The sequence below is a fragment of the Suillus plorans genome, assembly GCF_016647745.1.
Source record: "Suillus plorans strain S12 chromosome Unknown HD556scaffold_118, whole genome shotgun sequence".
Lineage (NCBI taxonomy): Eukaryota > Fungi > Basidiomycota > Agaricomycetes > Boletales > Suillaceae > Suillus > Suillus plorans.
Window position 1 is genome coordinate 1 of NW_024537502.1, and position 27,317 is coordinate 27,317.

General features: G+C 48.4%; 9 protein-coding genes across 9 annotated transcripts; 5 read left to right on the plus strand and 4 right to left on the minus strand.

Annotated features, from left to right (window-relative positions):
- Positions 1–1,579: 1,579 nt before the first annotated feature.
- On the plus strand, positions 1,580–2,247 carry HD556DRAFT_1250398 (uncharacterized protein; the record flags this gene model as incomplete). The annotated part of the gene is made up of 2 exons (XM_041298923.1): positions 1,580–1,967; positions 2,024–2,247. 2 exons carry the CDS (start codon positions 1,580–1,582, stop codon positions 2,245–2,247), a joined length of 612 nt encoding a protein of 203 aa, XP_041152596.1.
- A 306-nt stretch (positions 2,248–2,553) lies between these two features.
- On the plus strand, positions 2,554–3,158 carry HD556DRAFT_1199305 (uncharacterized protein; the record flags this gene model as incomplete). Its single annotated transcript, XM_041296346.1, has 2 exons — positions 2,554–2,635; positions 2,686–3,158. Coding segments are annotated over 2 exons (555 nt in total), but the record flags the coding sequence as incomplete, so codon positions are not given.
- A 962-nt stretch (positions 3,159–4,120) lies between these two features.
- Positions 4,121–5,542, plus strand: HD556DRAFT_1451008 (uncharacterized protein; the record flags this gene model as incomplete). The annotated part of the gene is made up of 6 exons (XM_041307865.1): positions 4,121–4,284; positions 4,345–4,460; positions 4,508–4,722; positions 4,781–4,958; positions 5,017–5,103; positions 5,277–5,542. 6 exons carry the CDS (start codon positions 4,121–4,123, stop codon positions 5,540–5,542), a joined length of 1,026 nt encoding a protein of 341 aa, XP_041152598.1.
- A 2,022-nt stretch (positions 5,543–7,564) lies between these two features.
- Positions 7,565–10,036, minus strand: HD556DRAFT_1314502 (uncharacterized protein; the record flags this gene model as incomplete). The annotated part of the gene is made up of 7 exons (XM_041300938.1): positions 7,565–7,609; positions 7,894–8,047; positions 8,129–8,178; positions 8,236–8,670; positions 8,749–8,962; positions 8,999–9,497; positions 9,955–10,036. 7 exons carry the CDS (start codon positions 10,034–10,036, stop codon positions 7,565–7,567), a joined length of 1,479 nt encoding a protein of 492 aa, XP_041152599.1.
- A 1,448-nt stretch (positions 10,037–11,484) lies between these two features.
- Positions 11,485–13,122, minus strand: HD556DRAFT_1424514 (mitochondrial carrier protein). The gene is made up of 7 exons (XM_041304590.1): positions 12,927–13,122; positions 12,791–12,861; positions 12,487–12,731; positions 12,413–12,434; positions 12,206–12,361; positions 11,902–12,156; positions 11,485–11,849 (listed from the first exon to the last, which is right to left on the minus strand). Exons 1-7 carry the CDS (start codon positions 12,994–12,996, stop codon positions 11,769–11,771), a joined length of 900 nt encoding a protein of 299 aa, XP_041152600.1. The 5' UTR covers positions 12,997–13,122; the 3' UTR covers positions 11,485–11,768.
- A 228-nt stretch (positions 13,123–13,350) lies between these two features.
- Positions 13,351–15,569, plus strand: HD556DRAFT_1424533 (Alpha/Beta hydrolase protein; the record flags this gene model as incomplete). The annotated part of the gene is made up of 11 exons (XM_041304591.1): positions 13,351–13,695; positions 13,751–13,857; positions 13,911–14,083; positions 14,134–14,244; positions 14,300–14,399; positions 14,453–14,543; positions 14,591–14,615; positions 14,669–14,786; positions 14,838–14,910; positions 14,960–15,338; positions 15,392–15,569. Coding segments are annotated over 11 exons (1,591 nt in total), but the record flags the coding sequence as incomplete, so codon positions are not given.
- Positions 15,570–16,675: 1,106 nt separating this feature from the next.
- HD556DRAFT_1424541 (Mss4-like protein) lies at positions 16,676–17,649 on the plus strand. Its single transcript, XM_041304592.1, has 5 exons — positions 16,676–16,843; positions 16,902–17,008; positions 17,064–17,174; positions 17,233–17,299; positions 17,353–17,649. The coding sequence occupies exons 1-5, from the start codon at positions 16,763–16,765 to the stop codon at positions 17,479–17,481; spliced, it is 495 nt and encodes a 164-aa protein (XP_041152602.1). The 5' UTR covers positions 16,676–16,762; the 3' UTR covers positions 17,482–17,649.
- A 340-nt stretch (positions 17,650–17,989) lies between these two features.
- On the minus strand, positions 17,990–18,256 carry HD556DRAFT_1213720 (uncharacterized protein; the record flags this gene model as incomplete). Its single annotated transcript, XM_041296627.1, has 1 exon — positions 17,990–18,256. A coding segment is annotated over one exon (267 nt), but the record flags the coding sequence as incomplete, so codon positions are not given.
- Positions 18,257–23,680: 5,424 nt separating this feature from the next.
- On the minus strand, positions 23,681–24,828 carry HD556DRAFT_1280012 (WD40-repeat-containing domain protein; the record flags this gene model as incomplete). Its single annotated transcript, XM_041299280.1, has 3 exons — positions 23,681–23,889; positions 23,973–24,176; positions 24,230–24,828. The coding sequence occupies 2 exons, from the start codon at positions 24,826–24,828 to the stop codon at positions 24,161–24,163; spliced, it is 615 nt and encodes a 204-aa protein (XP_041152604.1). The 3' UTR covers positions 23,681–23,889; positions 23,973–24,160.
- Positions 24,829–27,317: the final 2,489 nt, after the last annotated feature.

Here is a 27,317-nt window from a genome sequence, read left to right on the forward strand (position 1 = left end):
TAACCTAGACGACGACGCCATCGTCGAGACCACTCTGTTATCCCTTCCCCACGCAGTTGAGCTCGAGAAACAGCTCGCTGAAGCACCCGCGTCCGCTGCCGCCCCCATCATATCCCAGATTCACATCATACGCGCCATCGCCGCCCTTGAACTCAGATTCAAAGAAATTGAAAACGATGCCCTCAGACTCGCCTGCCAGCACCTCCAGAGACAAATACGCAGCCTTGAGATTCAGCTGCTTCCTTCTGCTTTTAGCACTATCTGCAAGTCAGTTATACGGACTGTTGAAGAGCGAAACCAGACCGAAGTCGGTCGCCCGCCAAGCCCTTTTACTAGCGCTCCCCCCAGCGACGTACCTGCTGCAGTTACGGCTGGAGAAGAGACTCAGCCTGTTGCTCAACCGACACCAGTTGAAGAACCACTCCCCATCCCCGAACCCACCGTCGTCTTCAAACGAAAGACCCGTAGAGGGGCTACCGTGCACGGAGTGTCGAAGACTAAAGCTTCTAAGGGAAAGAAGCGTGAAGTCATCGACCTCACCGAAACCCCCGACGTCATCACTGTAAAACAACCCCAGTTTTCCTCAGACAATTTCGTCTGCCGCGTCTGCAAGAAACTTGGGCACCGTCACAAGAACTGCCCCGAATATTACTGCCGCATATGCCAGGCCCAGAAACCCGGCCACTTCTCCATCTATTGCCCTTACGCTGCGAAGAAAGAACTGTTCCCATTGGTTTATACCGATGACGGCTTCTATGAAGCACTAGCGGCATGGGAGGCCAGGAAAGACGAAGAACTTCAGGAAGAAATAGAAAGGGCAAACCAGGATTACGCCACCAGGTATAATGAACCAGAGTTCTGCAACGCTGACGCGGATCCCATCCACTACGACTACATGGACGAATACTGCAACACCGAAGAATATTGAAGTCGGAGACTTCAACCGTAACAGGGGGGTAATGTTACAGTAACATTTAACCCCTATACTCATTTTCCTTTCTCACTTCCAAACGGGCCGTCCGTACCACGCTTATCTCTTATCATGCCTATCTCTTATCTTGACTCTTATCTTGACCAAGCGGGCTGTCCGCCTCTTTTTGCTTCTATCTTGATAAACGCATTTACAAGCTCCGCTTGAACATTGGTATATAAACTTACCTACCTACGGTTGTATTCTTTACTTTAATCTACTGGGTTTTACCTGGAACATTGTCCTTCAGCAAGGTCTCCAACCTTGCTGCCTAAGAACTACTATTCTAAGGGAGTCAGCGACACTCGCCTTAGCCAGAACACTTAAACTCTCAATCGAGAGCAGACTAACGTCTATCTGGCATCCTGCCGATTGTCTACTCAGACAAAGATAGCTCGACTCATCCCAGTCGTAACAGAGCCGATCAATTAACATTTTGCACTGACAATTGGAAAGCCGCTAACTCAACAGAGGAGAACACTGTCCGTGTTTTTGAACAGACTGGTATCTTTCTCTCTGTGTGTCGACACGGAATCATTCAAACGGTCACTGAGATGCGTCGCAGTGGCGAGCTGTAAGTTTTCAATACAATTCAATATTATGTTGCTAATGATTTTCAAAAGTGCGAAATATCCTCTCGCTACTATCAATAAGCTTCTCGACGTCTTCGGTGACAATCAAGCCATTGGTAGTGATATCGGTTGCAGCTTATCTAAGACAGTCACCGCCAGCTCTATACGAGACAAAGCCTTCGATCGTAAACTTTCGCTGTCGGTGAATGCATTCCACGGACATGCTCACAACCGCAAATGCCAGCTGCAGTATCACCCCATGTACCTACGTGGCTTCGGACTTGAAGATCTCGAAACTTGTGAACATATTTTTGCAAGCTTGAACGCTGCAGCGTGTCTCATTCATCATGCATCGCATTTTCACTATGGTCAGTTCCTAGACCTGCATTTCGACCAATGGGACATGGATAAATATTTGGAACTCAGTGAGTGTTTATTATCTGACTATGTAGTAATTCTGATTGATCTAATTGAAATTTAGGCCACTTTATTTTCAATAACTACAAACAAGTGGTTACCCTGATTGATGATTTTACCAAAGAACTCAACGCCTACCGCTTATCCTTTCCTGACCAAGCCATGGATTTCGAGACTTGGGTAACTGAAGAACTCACATATCTGGAGTCCGTTGCATCGGAGCCTGCACGCGACGCTCTCGCAGTCGATTACGTTGAAGCGCTTGAGAAGCTCAACACGTACCAGTAAGTTTCATTTTACTTTGTTTGCATATATTTTAAAGTTCACAATCAATTCAGACAACAGTTCGACTCGTTTGGAACTGATAAATTTCTGACGTACTTGCCATCATCATTCATACCTGACTCTGGGTTGAGTGTTGCAGCTTCTCAATCAACTAAGCAGGCACAAGCGGCTTGGCGTGCAGTGGAATGCCATCTTCAAATTCAAATCAATGTTGTTGAGGATCTCGAGACCCGCCTCGACATTGCTGAACGGTGGACACCTGGATATTCAGATTATTGGGAGACACTTGAATATAGCTGACGATGGAAATTCATTCGTGTGGTCGAAGATTTTGAGGGTCTTGTCGTCCAGCGCTTGTTTGAGTTGTCTAAAGCTAATCTCTCGTCAACCGGTACTAACTTAATGTTGATTAATGCATTCTACTGATGAAATCTTTCGCAGGCTATAAACTTCGAAGACAAATATCTCGAGCCATCGTCAAACGATCGGGTGCAATTCGTACTGCACTAGACAAGTACAACAAGCTCGCTGTCGTGCAAAATCCACGAAGGCCAACACTACAATATAGTGAGATTCTGTCTTATGTGGCCCTTGGCGAGTTTGATATCCTCAAACATTCACGACACGATATCCTGACCAAGCCTTGGAGCAACACCACACATCATCAGATGGGTGTCAAGTACTTCAAGATTCTCCGAGCTCGTGAGGAGATTACTCGACTCAATGTTGAAATCTGCCGCCTGCACGCTTGGATCGATGCTGAGGATTCTGACATCAAACATGTGGCCACTGAGCTTGAGCTAACTAACCCTCCGCTTGCATCAGAAATTTGGAGGCTGTATCATTGGCAGCGGAGGGTCAATGATGTGCACCGTGTTCGTATCAATCGCATATATTCACTTGAAGGATTTACTGGCTGTGTTCCTTCTGATGTGACCGCAACAGATGACTCATTGGACTCTGTAGATGAAGTCTCAGTAGAGATCTCTTCTCAGCCATTCGCTCCCTCGGATTCGTGACTCCTGGTTTCCAAACAACTGTTGGAAAACGGTTGATCTGCCTACTAGACTACGATGGAGTGAGTTTTTTTGTTTTCATTTGCCTTACTGCCAACTGATTCTCATCTAGATGCTACCACGACTGACATGACGTCCAACAATATCTCCGATGTCGAGCGGATTGCTTTTAAACTTAACGACGGTGTGTTCATTCCTTCCATTTTGTTTTGACAAAATCGCTCAAGGTCACACTCAGGCACTAAAGAGCTCACGCCTGCAGAGACCCATCCTGGTGTCTACGCTAGAGACACCACTGGTAGCCCATCTTGCTCGACGTCGCTTGATGCATTGGGCCCTGGCGCAATGGCCGAAAGTCGTCAGTTGCCTCAAGGTTCGGCTCCTGGTTACCCAGTTGTCCGAAATCTCGGCACTGAATGTTTGAACGGCTGTGTTGGTACCCCAAACACTCCTACCTTTGAGGACATAAAGGTCATCCTTGTTAATATACATGATCTTCCATGTGGTGTTGTCCGTGAGATTCACTCTTGTGTTCTTCAAAGGGAAGGCTTCGAGGACACGCAGTGGCCATATGTTCTTGATGCTAACTTGGTGCTTGAGCCTCGAAATCTGCTCTTTTGTACGCTATCCATAATCTAGGTGAGTTTTGAGTTTTGGCAAAGGAGCGAAATGACTGAATCAAATTTTAGTGTCTTTGATCTACTAAGTACAATTTTTTGTAATGTTATTGCATGTCAGAATCTCATATCTTCTTTCGGGTCCATATTTTCGAGCAAGTGCCGTTGCTGCACTGCTGTCTGATAAATAGCCCTCTATGTAAGTCAGAAATTTTGTTACTTACCTCGCCTATTCAGTTCATCATGGCACGTGGAAATACAAGCAAAGTCAAGAAAGTCCGTCCCCAGCTCACAACGTGTCAGAAGGCTGCGTGTCGTGCGAAGTTCATTGCACTCACTGATGATGTGAACAGTGCTCGCACAACCTACATGGACCAGGTTCAAGTCCTTGCCAAGAAACATGGACAGTGAGACCTTCTATCATGATACATAACGACAGTACTCCGAGGCTCAACAGATGCTACTAGCTCCGAGCATTGGACGCGATGTCAACTTTACCTTGGGGGTCAGACGGTTCGGCGTTCTCAGCGTCCAAATGCGTGGAATGCATTTGTTCACCAACGACTGGATGACATAAACGAAGGTGTGTGTATCTATATCACTTTGTGCTCAATTTCAACTCCTTTCCAGGCCTATCAAAGGGTAACCGTTGGAAACTCACAGAGTTTATTGAGTCTCATAAAGAAACTCTTTGCAACGACTATGCAAGACTCTCACGCGCTCAAAGGAATAATTACAAAGTCGAGATTATCAAGATGCGTGCCGACAAGCAGTGCATGGTCCACGACAACCCAAGAGTGGTCCAGCGCGACATGCAGGCTACTTTTGCTGCTATGGACCAAGAGGTACTTTCATATTTTCTTCGTCGCTCGTTTTCTGACAGGCATATAATCCAGTGGACAGCTATTTGCTCCCACCTCGGTGTTGAAGGCTTTTATGTGGCTGTCTGTGGTGGAATTGAGGACCTTAGTGGTCCCAAACTTTTTTTCAGAGAAGGCCGAGAAGTTTGTGCGAGCCGTTCTGGATCTTGAGCCTCGGCGCCTGGCATTAAAACTGGAAGCATTTGCTGTCTCTGGCCTTGGTAAGTTTCTATATTTTACTCTAACTAATGTGTTTTTGATGATGTTCTATTCCCGCAGCTGAAGACATACCGACTATATCAAGGGAGAAAAAATCTCTCAACCAGCTGGTCAGTGAATGTCGGACGCTCATACAAGATGAACTTGGTGAGCACCATCTCTATCATGGAGTTTTCATTGTTGCTGATGTTGATGCAGACTTTATCTTGCGCGAAACAAACTCGCCAACCACGCGAAAATGAACTATACTAACTACGAGCACGCCATTGTTGAACACTATGGCGTGGAGCTCAAAGGTTGGCCCTTTGAACTTCTGCCAGTCCAGAATCCCTCTAGTATTGGCGGATGCAAGTCAGTGCAATTATTGATCAACAGACTCATCGAAGAGACCTGTAAATGGACGAAGCTAACTGAGGAAGAGCTTGCAGACAGGATTACCAGCAATCATGCTCGGCAAGCAGCTGGGGAGACCGTCTACAAACCACGGAAGATGCGCACCAAAAAGACAGTAGAAAAGAGTGCTGCCATTGTTGAGAGTAGCAGTGAGAGTGACGAGAACGAAGGGGATGATGGGGACAATGAGTAATCATTAGCATTATTAGTACAGGGCACATGTAATTGCTATGGAAGTATAAGGGCTGAAGAATGGGAAGTCCATGCTGCTAGACGCGTGTAAGGGCTGAAGAATGGGAAGTCCATGCTGCTACACCGTCCGTGTCACCATCGCTGCCATCTGAACGCTGCATCAATGACTCACCATCGTAAAACTGGTCCATCATATCGAAAGTCGACCCAGCTTCCAGCGAAGCCTCCACAGCGAGGGCAGCCTGCTGTGTGCGACATTGATCTGCCCCATAGCGGTGAGGAACAACAGTTAGTATGCTTAGTCAGAAACACAGAAGGTACACAAATACTCACCGAATATGTAGCTAAAATGAGACAGATGCACTTGAAAAAACATCACAAGAGTAGAGTAGGACCATAAGACAAAGGATGCGCAAAAAACGCGCTCAAATTTGGGTAAGGTTGAGTGATATAGCGTGCTCGTCGTTGTAGACGATGAGCAGAGGCTGTGGGAACGTTGGCGCCAGCGGCGGGAGTGGTCGGCACCCAGCCTGCACATTGCCAAAAGTTGATTATGCTGCAGTCAGCTAAGCCACCATCGGATAAAGCCGAGAGGAAAAAAATGTACCTGCGAAGTCACTGCTGATTACTATCATTCCCTGTAATATGTCCACGGTTCCTAATATGCAAAATGTTATAACAATTCAACATCATGCTCAACTGGCTTCGAAAAAATTCAGGCATATGCAGAATACCTAGAAATGATGTTTTGCACGAGTAGAATAAAATATTCTTAGATGTTGCAGTTCCAAGAGATGAAATTGTGCCAATTTACAACCTTTGTCCAACACAAATCACCCAGATCCTGATGATCCTGCACAGGTACTCATAAAATTTTACCTGGGACATGAAGGACACCTTCTTGGGATGTCATAAAACCAATTCGATAATAGTTACTCTCCTGTGCTGAGGTGCTACAGTGGTATAATCAACAACAAGTCTGAAAGCGTGACACCAGACAGGGGAGGTGCACAAATAATTCAATCTCCTCCTCGGCACACACGGCATCTACCTTCTGCTCAAGTCTCCACATTGTATTGTATCATTCTCTCCAATGGCACCACACCGCAGGAAGGCAACACGTTCAAAAGCTGAAGAAGATGCCACTCGTGAAGCCAATATTTCAGCTGCTATCAAGGCTGTCAGGGAGAATCAGGCTAAAAACCTCTTGGCAGCAGCTGGCCAGTTTAATGTACCATACCATACCCTTCAGCGGCGCGCACAAAACCTCACAAAACCTCATTCGAAGGCCCACAAACGTCAACAACTACTTACCCAAGGGCAGGAAGAAACACTATGTCACTGGGCTAAGTACTTGGCACCCTTATTTTGCACCAGCGCTGAGTCACAGCAATACAGATTTTCGAGTTGGCAGCACAGTGCGGACTGAGGATGTGTATGCAGGAGGGCACCAATACATTCATAGTAACTATTACCATCAGTATTAGATACTCTGAGTCAATAGTATTTACCGTTTTCGAGCCTTTCCGAGTCACGAAGCATGCAGAGTTGGAAGACTTCGGAGAGTGAAAGTCGATTGTGCCGCTACTATGCCGAGGCGTGACAAGCCGTGACCAGAATTGTGCAGATTGGAGGGTAACCCTGAATTTTCTCGGGCTTGCTCCGACACTGCACTACATTATTCTAAAAATCAGTAAAAATCAGGTCCATTTAGAAGATATACAAATCTATGACAGGTAAAATTTTCGAAAGAAAAAGTGATGTGGTCGAGGGGCTAGAAAAGATTTTATGAAAATGTTACATATTACAGGGAATGATAGTCACAGCACAAACGCGAAAAATATGAACCTGCTACAATTTCGTAGATTCTCAGATTCCCGTACAATTTCTTGACATTTTCCCACTCAAAAAATACCAGTCTGTGAAATCATAGAGAGTCTCAAAATCATCCGCCATTTCCTGGCTGGTAAATCCTAGCACAATCACGTTGTAACGCACATGACTATACACGCGCTCAATTTGACTAAGTCCCAACTCCTATATATCCACTACCATCATCTTTCGAGCTCTGCACCCATGTCAGCACAAGAACGTCGGCACAGGTGCACCTGCGCACGTTGCTCACAACATCCGGATGGATTCGCATACCAGACAAGACAAGTCATCTCGAAACATGTCAAGAAATGGCCCTCGGTCCCTCAGAGCCTCTGCAAATGTTGGACGTAAACGCTAACACCAACTTGAATGCGAGTGCGAGTACCAACCATCGAGAGAGATTGGAGATACAACCAGCCCCACTCCGAGTCAGAGACGAGCCTGAGTATGACTTCAATGATTTCCAGGACGACCAACCTGCAGGAGAGCCAGAGCAGTACCCTGTGGAACGTTGAGCACCCAACCACCAACCCCTCCAAGACTATAATTTCCGTCCAGTTCCATGGCCTGATGTACGAATTCCTGGCAGTGACCAGGATCAGGAGGACCGGCCATCTCTTGTTCCGAGAGCCTTCAATGAGCGGCCAGGTGTCCGTCTTGCATATCTTAACACGGTGATAGGCAACGTCTTTGGGAAACAGATGCAACGAACTCTGACTCCTTTGGCAGATTCTCATATTTTCGGATACGCACTTCAAGTTTCTAAGGTACCCAGGCGAGTTTTAGTTTTATTAACATTTGACAGTCTAAACGACTTACACCTCTGGCATGACTTTGTAGTTTTGATCGTGAAATCACTGTTACGATGACAGCCTCAGCCTCGGGCCCAGGAGGAGCACTTTCAACTGTGTCTGAGGCAGCTGTGAGGGGCGCCATCAAGTTTCTGGACAACTTGCCAGCCTTCCGCAAATTCTTCTGGAGGTCCTGATATTTCTTAATGACACGTGCACGCAAGTCCTCATCGCTGATGTCACAAAGAGCAGGACCGCTGCCGGCGCAAACGGTAGCACCATGTTGGCGCATGTAAGCAATAATGCACAGGACATTGGCATGATTATCAGTATGCTGATGAGATTCAGCCCAGCGAAACCGCATCAAGCGCTCCTTTGTGGCAGGATCGAGTGACCAATCGTCATCATCGCTTGGATATGGGGGGAGAATGTCGATGGTAAGCTTTGCAATTCCCATTAACATCTGAAACACAGTCCGAACAACGGCCTGGATGATGGCTGATTACTATGGCACCCCTTGTAGATTCAGCGATCCGCCCACCTTTAGACCATTGTCTCCAAATGCAATGGCACTCTTTTCAAGCTTCTCGACATCTTTCTCAAACTCTTCGTCGGTCTCTGCTTCAGCCGTGTCTCCCACATCATCGTGACTCTTATTTGCAAGCAAGCTGGCCAGTTTTGCCTCGAACCTTTCCTCCATATCCTTGATCTGAGCCTTCAGCTCTGTATTTGCGGCCTCAATCTGCTGAACACATCTAGTCTCCACTGCACGTAGTTCATTTGCATATCACAGCTCCAAGTCCTCTGCATGGGCCAGCCGGCGGTTGAAACTGGTCATTTCACTCAAAACCTGAGAGATTTTCATCGACTTTGGTGGACCGCTAGTGTTCTGTGCTGAGCTGGTGCTTGTTCCGACACCCCCTGGAGCTGTAGCAAGTCGGGGATCTATGATGGGAACGACTGACGCCGGCCGCTGGAACTCATGCGAAGACGACCCTGGTGTCAGCGCTGGGACAGACATTGGACGACCATCCAACATTCCTGCCGGGCCACCTGGGTACATGGCTCTTTCCGTTTCATGTGCACCAACCATTCCACCATACGCATGGCCTGTTGGTGTGCTGGGATGGCCATACAGGGGAGGGGGAGGGGGAGGATTGAAGTTGAAGTTATACTCAGTGTTCGACATCGGATGTTGTGGTGGGGAGTTAGACGCGTCGTTCCACTCAATCAGCTCGTCACCCTTATGTGCTATAGGTCTAGCATCATTCTTCCTTATAATTGAGTTTGCTGCACACAAATTCGAGTTGCTCTGTGATTTAAAGCTATTGTCAAAGCGTGATTGTTGCGCAGTTTCTATGAATGGAAATATTGCGTGAATTCTGGGGAAATTGTAAGGTAAAAATGTGTTACATTGCGGGCAAAGTGTGTAATAGTTGGCAAATGGCTCGATGAGAGAATGTACCACGAAACTTCGTGATAATGTGGTGTATTTTTACACTTCACCCACATTTTAACCACATCGTAATTCGTGCGTTTGTGCTGTGAGTACTGAAGTAAGTGGTGCAGTACTGTAGTATAGATTATTCCCTCTAACTAGTAACGCGAGAGCGTACGTTCTCACGTTACTAAGTAGTAACATAAACGGTGTCACTCAGGTGAGGGCCCATCTCTGAAATGGCCGTCCGGACCAAGTATGGGGGCACCTCCAAGCGGAGTGTGAATGTTGTTTCTCACGCTTGCTCACTGTGTGCAATAGCACCAAGGACTTGGTGCAAACAATGGTCCCTAGTATTATTCCATTCGTTTGTTTTTGATTGTCCTAGCATGGTGAATCGTGCTTCAATTCATATACTCCGAAGGCAACAACACATTGATCAGTAAGTATCACAACTTCTCGCGTCTATCTGTGGTTTACCTCTGGGCTCGGCGTGTTGTTATCCACACATGCGCTTATTCTGGACTATGGAACAGGGCTTCCAAAATACCACTCGCGAGGAAGTCATCGAAATACCACAAGTCAGGCGCATCTTTAGTCTCTTCTCCGGAAACACCATAGTCAACGCTGTTGGAGTTCGAATGACTTAAAAGTCAAAACCGTCACACATTGTGTGGCACGATCCGCAGTCATCCTGGCAAGCGATATACACCGCGTTTTCGCACTGATGGACGGCTTATTGGCTAGGCCATCTGCGGTCCATGTGACTTCAGCGAATATTCTCATACCATAATAATAACGATTGTGTGTATGCCCTGGACCCTGGTTAGAGCCTGGCTCGTCCTGCGCAGCACGAATTCAAGAAAACTTTTCACAGCGCTAGTTCTGAGAGGTATTCCGATGATTGAATGTTGCCAGTGCGAACCCTTGTCTTCTTTTAGTATGCATGTGAGATAGTGTTCACCTGGGTTTACTCATGCTCCTAATCGCTCAAGGCCTGGATTGATTCATCTTGGAGAGTTTCGACATGCGGTGAGCGCCAATATTGAATAAAATAATGTCAAGGGCTAGTTCTTCGTCTGACATGACTTTTATTTTGATTCATTGAATCACATCACCACCATGGCTTTCGGGGAGTCCCTGGCCAGACTATATGAAGGAAGATTGGGCTGTTCTTCTTCCACACAGTCTAGCTAGAGGAGACTCTCGATTGTAGGTGTCTAGCCGGGCCTTGATGCATTCCGAATATTGTCACTAGTAGATCCTGGCATCGCATGTTGATCGTATCATATTGCTACGCAATCGTCAAGAAAGAAGAATGGGTTCCGTCATATCCGTGGTCTATATCAAGTCTATGTAGGTCATGGGCAATGCCCAGTAGAGGTGACACATCGGACATGACCTAGGGGAAGCAGTGGTCCAATTTATACAGCCCTGATCAAGAATCGAATTCCAAAAACTTGAAGGCATCGTATGACCTGGCAGGTTGCATGCGGTGCGGTGTGGCCGCATGGGTTATCCACGTCAATTGCCGAACTGAAGCACACTGTTGAGTCCGAGACATGTCGCATATTTACCGCCTACTATTTCAGGATCAGGTACCTGCATGCAGCAACCAGGACTACTAGTCGCTCAGAGCCTCCGTGAGCTTCTTTCTGATAAACATCTTAGACTCATCCAGATTCTGTCAATGTATAGTGTGACCTAGTGTGACATCGGATTTCGAGTGAACTTAATATCGATCAATCACTACGAGAGCAGCCCTGGGCAGCCGGGCTGTATCAACAATATTTGAATAGGTAACATGATTTATGTTTGAAAAGATATTTTTCGTAGATTCCGGCTATGCAGTCATATTTACAGTAAATTTTTGTTTTTCGCTAAAGTAGATTTGCACATGCAGGACCGCAGGTTACTGCAAATTCATTGAGAAAAGTTTAATGCAGAGCTACCACGCTCATCCTTGACAATTTTTTTGTAAGAAGGGTGTATTATTGTTAGTTGGACGTTTCTAGATCAGTGTAGCAATGTCAACAAGGCTGCAGCCAATGTGCAAGCACCAGGCGTATCCAAAGCTAGGCAGGATCGAGATATCATAGACTAGGGGAATTGTGTTTTACCGTTCATACGTACTTCCCAAAGAAAGGTATTAGTGATTGCGCGAGGGTATAACTGAAGACCAGCTTCGGCCCAACGACAAGAATCTACGTTCACAAGTCATTAGCACGAAGTTGAACTAGGATAAAGATTAATCACTTTTGGGGTCAAGCCCTTGAAGAATGCTGTAGGGCCTTCATTTCGGATAAGGTCCCTCATAACCGTTAGGCCAGGCACCTTCTGCTCGAAGTTTGCATTTTGGATACGAGTCTTGACTGTGTCTAGGGGTGCTGCAATTGTGATGGATGCAACAGCTCCTGCGATAGATGCAATGAAGTTCTGGGTCCACGTGGCTTTGGAATAGTCAGTGACACCAAGCGCGTACTCCTTCGTCACCGCCGAAGCGCCGAAGAGCTGAAACAGACGTTCAGCACGATAAGCATGGCCACCGAAGTAGACTTACCGCGAAGGAACCTGGCGCATTACGCGCCATGGTCCAACCCCATCCACGGTATAGGGTGGTGCCTTCCTCCATGAATATCCGAAGGACTCCTCGTCCACGGAACGCCTCGGGGTTGACTTGTCGTTTTATCTTCAAGGCATCTAGAGGAAGTAGAACCTGAGAGAACGTTACTACCCAGTCAGAAAGCTATGGTGAAAAATGACTCACAACTTCACCAATACCAGTCAAGCTGCGCGGAACAATCAGCACATTGCATTTACCACGTGAAAATTCAAATTTACCTGCCAGCAGTTGCCTGCATCATCATCTTGCCCTTCCTCTCGCCAAATATGCTCGTGAACTCGTCCTTGTAATTTCGCGTGATGATCTCATTAAACCATGGTTGCCCACCGAACTTGTATATCCGTTGGGAAATTTTGTACCCTGCTGCATACCCAAGACCGGGGAATAGAGACAGAAGCTTTTTAGGCAACGAAGCCGTAGCGTAGTCGCGGAACACGATCGGGGAAAGCGTTGAGAAGGATACCTGGATGTCAAAAGGTGGTTAACAAATTGCAACAAATGAGTTTTACAATAAAAATGTACTTTGGCTTTATTGCTCATAAGCCGTTTTGCTACTGTGTCAACTGGATGAAATACCAGCAACTCAGCGACACCTAGTGGCCATGACACAGTAAGCTACTTCGTTATTAGCATTACAGACCGAAACCAAAGTACAAACCAGATGCACCAGACCCCAGAACCCGGGCAGTCCCTGACTCTTTGCTTTTCCCAGAAGTTGGAGGAGACATTATAATAGTTAGCGAGGGTCTGGTAGACGAGAAGGGAGATCGTAGAAGTGCGTTAGTACTAGTACTGTACGACCCGTCACCTGCTTAAACTTGTACCGCGCCATATATGTTTAGACTTATTTGTCCACTGATAACAAATGGCGAAATATGGTACAATAGTACTGGATTTATAGGCCAAATTGACCTAAATTTAAACGTCACAGAGCCAGACTCGGACCCGACGGCCTACCGAAGTCTAAGCTTCTACTGTCACCGTGTCCCACATTCCGTCAATAGGTTCTCATCGGAATGAAGGGCCTGGGTACCATGCTGGTCTCGTGAACTCTTGGCGACATATATGGTCAATTTAAAGAACATGATCTGGGAATCACGCGTCGTAAGCCTTTTTGTTTCTCAACTTTACACTACCACCATGTTCACCAAGAGAAGGGCATTCAGCACCCTCTGTTTCGCGCTCGCAGCTGGTGCGACAACCCAAACGTTCCTTGGTTTAGACACTCCCAACTATGGAACTTCAAGGCAGCTCATGAAGTCGTTCACACAGTCTTTCACAGCGCCTTACGACGAAGGGTTGTTCATGCCTGTCGAGCAGCTCAGTGCACTCTCAGAGGCACAATTTACCACCCTCGCCCATCCTTTATTCCCGAACTATAGTGTTCGGATCAAAAAGTCTTCTGATTTCTGTGATGGAACTGTGAAGTGAGTATAGTCTGCAGATGTTTAGGACTGGCACGATAACGCGTCTAAACCTCAGTGCTTACACGGGGTACATCGATATCCAGGCCAGGCATCTATTCTTTTACTTTTTCGAGAGTAGGAATGATCCTGCCAAAGACGATGTGATCTTCTGGACCAATGGTGGTGAGTTTTCCTGTGGCAGAGTTCTGTTGCGGTTCATGCAACGTGTTTATCAGGTCCTGGGTGCTCCTCCAGCCTTGGTGTCTACGTGGAACTAGGACCTTGTCGAGTAGTGAACGACACTAGCACGGTGTTCCATCCTGAGTCCTGGAACTCTAATGCGAATATCTTCTTTGTGGATCAGCCAATTGGTGTTGGTTTCTCGTACGCAGACTATGGAGAGACCGTGGTAGGTCGAATGCCCATCGCATGAAACTACACTATTAACCGTCTGGCAAGAGTACTACTGAGGAAGCTTCGAAAGATATCGCTGCATTTGTTGCGATTTTCTTTGAAAACTTCACTCAGTTCAAAGGACGTGCGTTTCACATGGCTGGAGAGTCTTATGGAGTACGTATGGTTCATACCATTCCGGCGTGAAGAAAGATTAATTGGGAAACTGAAGGGACGTTACGTCCCAGTCTTCGCTGCTGCAGTCTACGACCAGAATGCCTTATTGACTGCGGCTGGTGTTACGCCAATCAACCTTCAGTCTATCATGATCGGTAACTATTCGCACCAGAAACAATTTCATCAACTTATCTTATCCCACGTACAGGCAACGGTTTGACCGACTTTTACACAATGACTGCGGCCTATGTAGAAATGCAATGCACTGGCGCATCGGTCTCCCCTGTGCAGAGCATCTCGTATGTGAATTCTGACATCAACATTTATTGACTGACACATCTTCCAGTGCCTGTAATCGTATGAAGAAAGCGGTTCGGTGCCTTCATACAGATGACGTCGATGGAAGCTGACCTACTTTCCATAGCTCCCTCGATGCCAAAAGTGGTTGACAGATTCATGCATCAACCAATTCGATTTAATGAACTGTGAAGCGGCTTCAAACTTCTGTGATACTGAGATATCAGATCCTTTTTTCTCGACCGGTAGGTTTAATGATCTCCCCCGTCTACATACACATATTCATGTCACTGTAGGCATGAATCCCTACGATCTCAGCAAGGCCTGTGATGGACCTATCGCGGAGACGTTATGTTACCCTATTACGCTGTAAGCCGACAGTCTTTTCGTGCAATCAGCCTAGCTAACTTTAGGCTAGGTCTATGGCAAACTTCCTTGACCAACCATCCGTGCGTCAGAAACTCGGCGTGGATCCCGCTGTGATAGGAAATTATAGCTCCTGCAGTGATCCCGTTGGGCAGGCTTTCGCGTTGGCTATGGATGAGTATCACCCAACCTACCCTCACGTTGCCGCACTTCTCGAGCGCGGCGTACGCGCATTGATATACGTGGGATCATATGACTGGATCTGCAATTGGCTTGGTAACCAGGCGTGGACGCTCAACATGGAGTGGAGCGGCAAAGAAGCGTTTGGGCAGCAACCCCTCGAGTCTTGGCTGGTTGATGGAAAAGTCGCTGGAAAGACTAGGAGTGCGAACGGACTCACGTTTGCTACTGTGGATGGTGCAGGCCATATGGTCAGTGTCAAGCTCACATTCAACTTCGTTGCAATGCTGACTCAAAGTGACAGGTCCCGCTTGACAAACCCAAAGAAGCACTCACCATGGTGCAACGTTGGTTGGCTGGGAGTGGCTTATAGATATTCACAGACACCTATGTATATCCGTGGTTCCCGTTTAAAACCTAATTTTCTGTTAAGCTATCACGCCCGATGCTACAAACACAATTCTGACCGTGCATCCAACAAAGACGTATACGAATCACAGTGAGGAATTGGAGCAAGTGCATAAGAGTGTCCGACGACGATAAACAGTGATCATGGTGTCGCTCATGGTTTCAGATGCCTACTTGTCTTCGGATGACGCTCAATCACAGCTCGACGACCACAGTTTAATTTCGAAAACGCAGAGTCACGATTTGAATCGCGTTTTCCAGGTGAGCAGAACAAGCTTTCTTTTAGTTGTCCTGCAGGACTCGTACCCAAATAGTCTGGCTTTCACTAACGCGGGCGGCTTGTGCACTCACCCCTCGTCAGATCCGACTGCCCGCATTGTGCGACAATCTAGCCACGGCTAAGGTCTGAGGTGCCGGAAGTGATTGCCCCCATCACGGTACAAAAACGATCAGGACTGACAAGTAGCGCGCGTTCTTCAGTCGATGATATCACCCCGCCAATAGTAGTACAAACCTATGATGGTGATTTAAAAGACGCACTAGCGTTATTGCTCAAGCTTGCAACAGCAAGAGTCAAGAACGTGTAGATGCTCAATGTCACAATATTCATTGATTGGCTGGGGACGATTAAGCGGAGTACCATATACTCACTCAGATACTATGGAGGTACTCGCAGAACAAACATGACACTCAGTCTGGAGAATATGAAATAATTATATTTGAATCGTGTAGCGTAATATACATGAGCGGGAAAAATTATCAAGCACCTGCAAGATAGGCGTAATCAGCGATCAAAGTAAATAGATGAGATAAGAGGAAAAAGGTAAAGTCTCAGAACAAAATCCTCAGGTCATGTCCTGCTTGTCGAGCAGGTCGTATTCATTATAATCAGTATATTTTTAAAATCATGGACAGCTTGCGTGTGCGCAGTATGAAGGACAAACATGAAAGACTCACGTTGTGTAGGAATCAAAATTACAGAAAGACGGATATGAATTTGGATGTCCCAGAGAAAAATCGACATGCCACGGCCTCAGGATGGCACCGCGACACTTCCTATAGTGGGTTCGTTCTCGAAGGTAAACAAAGACTCGTAGAGTCCATGGCACTGAGTCGACAGTGGAAAATTCTGCAAAACGACCAGCGTGGCAAGCCTTCTTGGAAGAACAGGAAGGAATGACATTGTTTATATAGAGCATTTCAAGCGGAGCTCAAACTTGTAACGAGACCCGTTTTTTCTCCGACTCAGGGGCCTCTCTCGGACGCCATGCCAATTACACTTGAAGGGAGCTGCCATTGCGGTACTGTGCGATTTACAGTGAAAAGCAGCACCCCTGTTCCATATCAGGTGAGTGTACCCTACAACTTAAACCTCCACCATATTTCGTGACTATGGACATTCAAAGCTATGTGTATGTTCCATTTGCCGCAAAGTAGGTGGTGTTGGCGGTTCGATCAATCTTGGTGCACATTCCAAAACCTTGATTATCACCCAAGGTAAAGAATACATCGGGTACGTAGTTCAGTCACGTAACTTCCCGTGCCTCTTTGCTGAGTACGAGAATAAGAGTGTATAAGGCTGTGATGGACAGGGATACTCCAAAAGAGCATATCGCAATTTCTGAGCGCAATTTCTGCATGAAATGCTCTTCTATGCTATGGCTTTATGACGAAACCTGGTGGGTGCTTGAGTGATATCTGTGTAACGAATTTTTCTCAAGGTATCTCGACATAAAGGCCTGAATTTTTGCATCCATTTGCATCAGTTATCGACTCGCCGGAACTGGAGGCACCTGATGAGCTTGTAAGTGTTCTTAGCCACTCAAGTGCGATTACTCTGATGCATGGATTTCAAAGGTTGTTCTTAAGCTGAATTCAAAGCCTAACTATGTGCGCCTTCCAGAGGGAAGGAAGAATGTGTTCGAGGATTATCCCAGTGATTCCATTGAGAGCTGGCACAAGAAGCACAAGAAGTACGTGGAATGAAATACTGACTTTGTGAAAGAGTGGAACCACGTGTGATCAACCCTGGAAGGGAGACTACTGACGAATTGGCCGGACAACTGGCTGAGTAGCACCGTGTATTGTAAACACCAGCCGCAGAGCTCTAGTAGAGTCGTGATTTATGAATGAATAAATTTTTTATTGGCCACATAAGCTCAGGTACTTAGGTAGGCCAACCGCGCATGTCCTATCATTTTCTTGGATGACTTTTTTCGTTGCTCTATAATGAAGCTTCTACGCTCTCGAAAATCTGACACCCAATCATCTTTCTAACACATCGTTCGCTCAAACCACCCTGAACTCGAATGCAACGCTATGTACAGATATAACAGACGATAGATTACTAACTGTACACTCCAGATCGTACTCCACAAAGTGTCTCTGGCATCTCCGCCAATTAGTTTACCGGGACGAGGCTATCGTGATGAAGAGCTATAAAGATCGAATTAATTAACTGCGAGGATTGGAAAACACTGGAGACTCACTCCTTGTAGCAGTCCTGCCAGTGTGTGCCATGTGCCATGCGACTTAAATCAAGCTCAACACCTCCGGGTATCGTAAATGCAGTCCGAGGATTATATCTGAATGCCTGTTGAGAAGTGGGTGGTACCCAGAATAAGAGCCGACGATTAGGTCCCACCATCCATCCATCTTCCTCCAGAAAATTGAACGTCGACCTGCGGTCATTATGGGGGGTGCTTGCGAGCAGCTCAGCAGTGTCGCGCAGTGCATGAGTCGAGTTTGATGAGAAGGAAATTAAGTGATCATTTGCAGTGTTGGGTGTGGGGATAACCGTTGTTAAATGTGGGATGCAACTGCCATGCGGGGAGGATGGTGAACAATCTTCTTCGGCATGGTCCTGCAGTGACTTTCCGATCACAGCATACCACACTCGGACACTTCCATCCCATGAAGAAGAAATGATGCGAGTCCCATCACACGAGAAAGAGACTGAGTTGACCCCCGCAGTGTGCCCCCGCAAGGGCTCACCGACTGGCTGCCCTGTTGCTACATCCCACAGCCGGATAGTCTTATCTTCTGAACCAGATACAATGCGAGTCCCATCTGGTGAGAATGAGACCGACCAAACTATGCCAGTGTGCCCCTTCAAGAGCTCTCCAATAGGCTTCCCTGTTACTGCATCCCACCGCCGGACTGTCCTATCGTTCGAACCAGAAACGATGCAAGTCCCGTCCGGAGAGAACGAGACCGAGCGAACCTCACTAGTGTGCCCAAGGAAGGGCTCACCCACTAACTTCCCCGTCCCTGCGTCCCACAACCGGACAGTTTTATCCTTAGAACCAGTCACAGTGCGAGTTCCGTCCGGCGAGAATGAAACTGACCAAACCAAATCAGTGTGCCCCTCCAAGGGCTCGCCAACTGGCTTCCCCGTTCCTGCATCCCACAACCGGACTGTCTTATCATCCGAAACAGAGACGATGCGAGTCCCATCCGGAGAGAACGAGACTGAGCTAACCAGACCAGTGTGCCCCAGCAAGGGCTCACCGACAGGCTTCCCCGTTCCTGCATTCCACAGCCGGACAGATTGATCGAACGAACCAGACACGATGTGTTTCCCATCCGGAGAGAATGAGACTGAGCGGACATAATCGGTGTGCCCCAACAAGGGCTCTCCAACTGGACAACCTGTCGCTGCATCAAACAGCTGGACAGTGCCATCCATCGAACCAGTGGCGAAGAGGGTCCCATCCGGCGATAGCGAGACTGAGATAATGAAAGTGGAATTGGTGTGCCCTCGCAAAGACTCACCAGCTGGCTTCCCTGTAGATGCATCCCACAGTCGGACAGTATTATCCGCAGAACCGGTCGCGATGCGAGTCCCATCCGGAGAGAACGAGACTGAGAAGACAGAAGAAGTGTGCCCCAGTAAGGGCTCACCCACTGGCTTCCCTGTTGCTGGATCCCACAACCGGACAGTATCATCGTCCGAACCTGTCACAATGCGACTTCCGTCTGGCGAGAACGAAACTGACCTCGCCCAATCAGTGTGCCCCTCCATGGGCTCACAGACAGGCTTCCCTGTTGCCACATCCCACAGCCGGACAGTCAGATCCCTCGAACCAGAGACGATGCGAGTCCCATCTGGAGAGAACGAGACTGACATAACCAGACCAGTGTGCCCCAGCAAGGGCTCACCGACAGGCTTCCCCGTTCCTGCATTCCACAGCCGGACAGATTGATCGAACGAACCAGACACGATGTGTTTCCCATCCGGAGAGAATGAGACCGATGTGACCGATTGAGTGTGCCCTTCCAAAGGCTCACCAACTGGCTGCCCTGTTGCTGCATCCCATAGCCGGAGAGTCTCATCGTATGAACCTGTCACGATGCGAGTTCCGTTCGGCGAGAATGCGACTGAGTTAACGGAAGAAGTATGCCCCGATAAGGGTTCACCAATGGCCTGCCATGTCGCTACATCCCACAACCGGACGGTCTTATCATACGAGCCAGACACGATGCGTGTCCCATCCGGCGAGAATGAAACTGAGGTGACTGAGTCGGTGTGCCCCAGCAAGGGCTGGCCTATTGGCTGCCCCGTCGCTGCGTCCCACAACCGCACAGTGCAATCATCCGATCCAGTCGCAATGCGAGTCCCATCCGGCGAGAACGCGACTGAGGTAACCCAACCAGTGTGTCCGCTGATCACAGTCTGAACGGCCGTCCAGTTGATATCACGTCCAGATGCTACGCGAAGAGAGTTTGGAAACCGTGCAGAAAACGTTCCGGATAGTGCAGAATTCACGGGCGAGAATGGAAGTGCTGATACATAGAGATGAGGTGTGCTGTGCAAGATGATACCGGCGAAGAGCTGAATGAATCTCTGCACGTCCATTGCAGCGGACGAGGCATCTTCGTATCCGGCGTGACCCTATAATTGCGATTGCGCGTTAGTGAGTATGTTATCTGACGCTCAATAACTGTATGCTCACCTTCAACCACTTGGCAATGAGCGGAAGGGCGGGGACTGCGCCGCCGAGCGCATTGATAAGGCAAAGTACTTCGAGCCAGAAGAACAGTCGCTCATGGTCGAAGAGTGATTTTATCTCTTTGGCGAGTTCTGGATCGAAGTCAGTTGCTTGTACGTGTGAAAGCCAGAATCGACAGGTATAGGATAAATGTTGGGGAATGCATTTTTTGACTCGTTCTGGCAGATCGGAATCTTCAGAGTTGGGGAGATAGGATGATTTCAAATCGCAGATATTGAAGGAAAGTTCATCTTTCATCACTCCAAGTGATGCGAAAGCAAGGTTTCGTTGAATCTTCGGCACGTCGACGAAGAACTCTTTACTGTGTGATTTGACAGTCAGGAAATCACGGAAGGATGCGTGAAGGGGTCGGATTGGGGTGAACGAGTTGGTGGTGCCGCTGAGGAGGGATCCCATATGTTCCACTATGACCTCCACATTGTAACGCTCGCTTTCATCTGAAAAATGGCTTCGCATAGCATTCAGGGAATTCAAAGGGAGGGGTTCGGCTGTGCCAAGAATCTGTCCCATCACGGAACGAAACGTCGCTAGCTGTGTTTGCCGAGACTCGGGGTCTGCATGTTCATCCTTTGGTATGATCTGCTTCAAAATTAAGTCATACATATCGTACAACAAGTGCCCCCGTTGGACACCATCGCGGGACACGATGACATTGAAGAACTGAACGGAAGATGAGCCGAGAGGAGGTGCTTCAATGTATTTGCAAGCAAGACGTGCCCACTCGAAAAGACCATCAGCTTTCTTGGCCAGGGATGTAAACTCTTTGCTCCCAAAATCCGGAAGCCCTTCTAATGTCTCCGATACGTAGGTACAGATATCGCGTTCTGCCACTTCTAGTGGAATGTCGTCCATAGACATCCTTCGAATGTGTTGAGCGCCCGCAAACGAATTCTGAATGTCGCGAAGCGGGCGGGAGGTGACTATGATCCGGAAGTTCTTCGGGAGTTTCGTAATATGGGTGATGGTTGGGTCTCGAAGTTTGCCGGAAAGAATGCGAAGAAGGTCGCTGCGTGTCTCCACTGCCTCGCCACTTTCGTCAAGTGCGTCGATAACGATCACGACGGGCCCCACGGGTGACTCAGAAAGCTTCCCTAACGGTTCTATGAGAAGCTTCTGCCACTGCTGTACGACGTCCGGTGTAGTCTTGAGCGAAGTTTGGTTCTTGACTGCATGCGCTAACGCTCGTCTCATCTCCGGATGACGATCAGCCAGGTCTCGCGCGATAGTGGTGAAAACCTTTTTATGGCGATCCTCCGTGTTTCGGTCGAAGCAGTAACAAGAACCAAGTCCGCCCACCCCGATGAACGAGCTGGCGATCGTGTGAGCAATGGCTGATTTACCCGTTCCGGCAGGTCCGGATAGCCATAGCAAACGTGGAACATCATCTCCGCTGTCGTTGATCCAACCCATGATGTCGGAGAGAATGTCTGTGCGCGTCTCTTGCAGGCATCGCTTCCTAGTATCTAGTCCTGCGGCCTCCGCATAGGCCATACCACTGAATTCCAGTATTTCGCCTGTAGAAGTATGAATGGATGTCGAGTCAGAAGCACGTCCGAATCCTTACTTGTATGGTGAATGTAGATCGCTACGTCGCGAGTCACTTGGTCACGGAAATTTTGCATGAGCACATCCAACACAACATTATATTGTTGTATCGTATCGTTTGTTTCCGAGACGATATTCTTTCCGAGTCTCTCCCCTGTGATAAGAATGAAAATCTGCCAAGCGTAACGACTTGTTGGAGACTCACAAAAGCTTTTCTTCTCCGAATAATCCCTGATGAAATTGGCGCATTCTAGGGTCTGCTGAGAGATCTGTCCCAGGATGTCCCTCATCGACGAAATCTTGAGAAGCGCGTCGTCTTGCGTCATGAAGCCATACACTTGACCCAACTTCTTGTAGAGGTCAAGCACCGCTTCGTCGCGATCCGCTTGAGCGAGAATTATCTGCGTGCAGAACAAGTGAGCAGGAAATCCGAATAACGGCCAGAAAAACGTACTTTGGATGCGCAAGAAAGCACGCCCAACGCCATCTTTGCATACGGATGCACCTGCAGAACATTGTTGATCTAGTTCTAAAGAGGAAGAGAGAGAACATACCTCTGCTATCGTCCCGATCACAGTGTCGAATATCCTGAGGGGTTGAAGATAAGTGGTCTCTATACTGTCTACATCATCGAGTGCTGCTGATCCATTTTGGCCTGCGGATAGTACGGGTCTCGCACGTCCCCAAAGTGATTTCATCTGATCTGCACCATGACCGGCATCCTGAAGTGCCTTGTTCACAGATTGGGGATCGGCGCCTTGTTGCACAACAGTAGAAGTATCCTGAGCCTGGTGCAGCCAGTAGAAGTTAGACAGAGAGCAGAAATCGGAATGTCACCTACCTGAACGGGGTCGCGCCTGCGTGAATCGTTAAACTTTGAGCGCTTGCGTAAGATATCAGCCTTATCCCCGGACTGAGTATTGATTTCGACTTACAGAAATCTTTTTGACGACACCATTCTTAACCTTGCCCAGCAAGCGACATATTTTGCCACGGGGTCGGCCCTGGAGAAAGGATGGGTCGTCATTGAGTACTGAGTTTCAACTTCATGAACATGAACCGCTTACCCGGGGCTCAGCAGTATTTGTTTCATTGGGTGTCTCGATGTCTGGAGGAGGAACTGACCTGGACTCAGAGTTCCCCAATTGAATGGGGTTGTTCATGGTGGATAGTTGAGTTTAATGATCAAAGTAAGACAAGAAGTTGGATAAAGGGTGGGCACCAGCGGGCCTGGAGGCAATATCTACTGCTATGTTGATTTCAGGCGCTAAGCATTGGGCGGGCGCCGTGACGGAACTCTGGGAAATACAAGGAAGCGGGCTATATATAGCCACATCATGTACTCGAATACCGTACCAATCGATTTGAAGGAAGAAGGATGATCTCACTGGGTCCTTGATATGTCGGTCAGTCTTTCACGCCTAGAAAATTGGAGGTTTGCTGGCAGTACAAATAAACATCTGTCTGAAGGAGCATTTCGGGTGCACAGAACATTATTTCAACGGTGAACGTTAAACGTTAACCACTGAGCTGCAGTGAGTCGTGTTTCCGTTCTCGCCTTGGTGCAGTGTGGTTGTCACTGGTTGATGACACGTGTACTAAGCAGTTCGTTCATCGATCGATCAGTGCTCGGCTGTCACCGTGAACAAATTTCGCCCTGTTCGAGCATTGAGCTGAAGGCAACAAATTAGAGGAACATCTCGAACACTTGACTGTGACTGATCAGAAGTACTTATGACATCACGCACTATCGTCGTCTCGTTGCAAGTAAATCTCTGGAGCCTGTATAACTTGAATCAATGTAGTAATCTCGGGCCTTGGCCTCTCATGGCGCCAGGTGATTGTTGTGCTTTTCCGAACTGGATCAAGGCCATACTCATATTCACCACACCAACTGCGCATGTCCTATCACTCTCTCAGATGACTTCCTTCCGTTGTCCTATAATCTTCCATGCTCTCGAAAATCTGACACACAATCATCTTTCTAACATATTGTTCGCTCAAACCACCTCGTACATACATAACAGATGGTAGATTAACTGTACACTCCATATCGTACTCTACAAAGTGTCTCTGGCATCTCCGCCAATTAGTTTACCGGAACGAGGCTATCGTGGTGAGAAGCTATAAAGATCGAATTGATTAACCGCGAGGAATGGAAAATACTGGAGACTCACTCCTTGTAGCAGTCCTGCCAGTGTGTCCCATGTGCCATGCGACTTAAATCAAGCTCAACACCTCTGGGTATCGCAAATGTAGTCCGAGGATTATATCTGAGTGCCTTTTGAGAAGCGGGTGGTACCCAGAATAAGAGCTGACGATTGGGTCCCATTATCCATCCATCTTCTCGGAGCACAAATGTGTGGTCGTCGTAGGAGGTGCCCGTGAGTAGCTCAGCAGTGTTGCGCAGTGCATGAGTAGGATTTGATGAGTAGGAAATGAAGGCATCGCTTGCAGTGTTGGGTGTGGGGATGGCCGCTGTTGGATCTGGGATGCAACTGCCGTGCGGGGGAAATGCTGAACGGTCTTCTTCGGCATGGTTGTGCAGTGACTTTCCGATCACAACATACCACACTCGGACACTTCCATCCCATGAAGAAGAAATGATGCGAGTCTCATCCCGCGAGACAAAGACTGAGTTGACCCCCGCAGTGTGCCCCCGCAATGGTTCACCGACTGGCTGCCCTGTTGCTACATCCCACAGCCGGATAGTCTTATCTTCTGAACCAGTTACAATGCGACTCCCATCTGGTGAGAATGAGACCGACCAAACCATGTCAGTGTGCCCCTCCAAGAGCTCTCCAATAGGCTTCCCAGTTACTGCATCCCACAGCCGGACTGTCATATCGTCCGAACCAGAAACAATGCGAGTCCCGTCCGGAGAGAACGAGACCGAGCGAACCTCACTAGTGTGCCCAAGGAAGGGCTCACCCACTAACTGCCCTGTCCCTGCGTCCCACAACCGGACAGTCTTATCCCTAGAACCAGTTGCGATGCGAGTTCCGTCCGGCGAGAATGAAACTGACCAAACCAAATCAGTGTGCCCCTCCAAGGGCTCACCAACTGGCTTCCCCGTTCCTGCATCCCACAACCGGACTGTCTTATCATCCGAACCAGAAACGATGCGAGTCCCATCCGGAGAGAATGAGACTGAGTTAACCTCACCAGTGTGCCCGCGGAAAGGCTCACCCACTAACTGTCCCGTCCCTGCGTCCCACAACCGGACAGTACAATCTTGCGAACCAGTCGCGATGCGAGTCCCATCAGGAGAGAACGAGACTGAGCGGACATAACCAGCGTGCCCCAACAAGGGCCCTCCAACTGGACAACCCGTCGTTGCATCCAACAGCTGGACAGTGCCATCCATCGAACCAGTGGCGAAGCGGGTCCCATCCGGCGATAGCGAGACTGAGATAATGAAGGTGGAATTGGTGTGCCCTCGCAAAGACTCACCAGCTGGCTTCCCTGTAGATGCATCCCACAGTCGGACAGTGAAATCCACAGAACCGGTCGCGATGCGAGTCCCATCCGGAGAGAACGAGACTGAGAAGACAGAAGAAGTGTGCCCCAGTAAGGGCTCACCCACTGGCTTCCCTGTTGCTGGACCCCACAACCGGACAGTATGATCGTCCGAACCTGTCACAATGCGACTTCCGTCTGGCGAGAACGAAACTGACCTCACCCAATCAGTGTGCCCCTCCATGGGCTCACAGACAGGCTTCCCTGTTGCCACATCCCACAGCCGGACAGTCAGATCCCTCGAACCAGAGACGATGCGAGTCCCATCCGAAGAGAACGAGACTGACATAACCTCACCAGTGTGCCCCAGCAAGGGCTCACCGACAGGCTCCCCCGTTCCTGCATCCCACAGCCGGACAGATTGATCGAACGAACCAGAAACGATGTGTTTCCCATCCGGAGAGAATGAGACTGATGTGACCAATTTAGTGTGCCCTTCCAAGGGTTCACCAACCGGCTGCCGCGTTGCTGCATCCCATAGCCGGAGAGTTTTGTCGTATGAACCTGAGACGATGCGAGTTCCGTTCGGCGAGAATGCGACTGAGTTAACGGAAGAAGTATGCCCCGATAAGGGTTCACCAATGGCCTGCCATGTCGCTACATCCCACAACCGGACGGTGTTATCGACCGAGCCAGACACGATGCGTGTCCCATCCGGCGAGAATGAAACTGAGGTAACTGACTCAGTGTGCCCGAGCAAGGGCTGCCCTACTGGCTGCCCCGTTGCTGCGTCCCACAACCGCACAGTGCGATCACTCGATCCAGTCGCAATGCGAGTCCCATCGGGCGAGAACGAGACTGAATTAACAAAATCAGTGTGTCCGCTGATCACAGTCTGAACGGCCGTCCAGTTGATATCACGTCCAGATGCTACACGAAAAGAGTTCGGAAAACGTGCAGAAAACATTTTGGATAGTGCAGAGTTAACGGGCGAGAATGGAAGTGCTGATACATAGAGATGAGGTGTGCTGCGCAAGATGATGCCGGCGAAGAGTTGAATGAATCTCTGCACGTCCATTGCAGCAGACGAGGCATCTTCGTATCCGGCGTGACCCTGTAATTGCGATTGCGTATCAGTGAGTATGTTATCTGACGCTCAATAACCGTATGCTCACCTTCAACCACTTGGCAATGAGCGGAAGGGCGTGGACTGCGCCGCTGAGCGCATTGATAAGGCCGAGCACCTCGAGCCAGAAGAACAGTCGCTCATGTTCGAAGAGTGATTTTATTTCTTTGGCGAGTTCTGGATCGAAGTCAGTTGCTTGTACGTGTGAAAGCCAGAATCGACAGGTATAGGATAGATGTGGGGAAATGCATTTTTTGACTCGTTCTCGCAGATCGGGATCTTCAGAGTTGGGAAGATAAGATGTTTTTAAATCGCAGATATTGAAGGAGAGCTCATCTTTCATCACTCCAAGCGGGGCGAAAGCAAGGTTTCGTTGAACCTTCGGCACGTCGATGGAGAACTCTTTAGCGTGTAACGGGTCTGTCAGGAAATCGCGGAAGGATGCGTGAAGGGGTCGGACTGGGGTGGATGAGTTGTTAGTGCCGCTCAAGAGGGCACCCATGTGATCTGTTATGACCTCCACCTTGTAACGTTCGCTTTTATCTGGAAAATGGCTTCGTATAGCATTCAGGGAATTCAAAGGGAGGGGTTCGGCTGTGCCAAGAATCTGTCCCATCACGGAACAAAACGTCGCTAGCTGAGACTCGCGGTCTGTGTATCCATCCTTTGGTATGATCTGC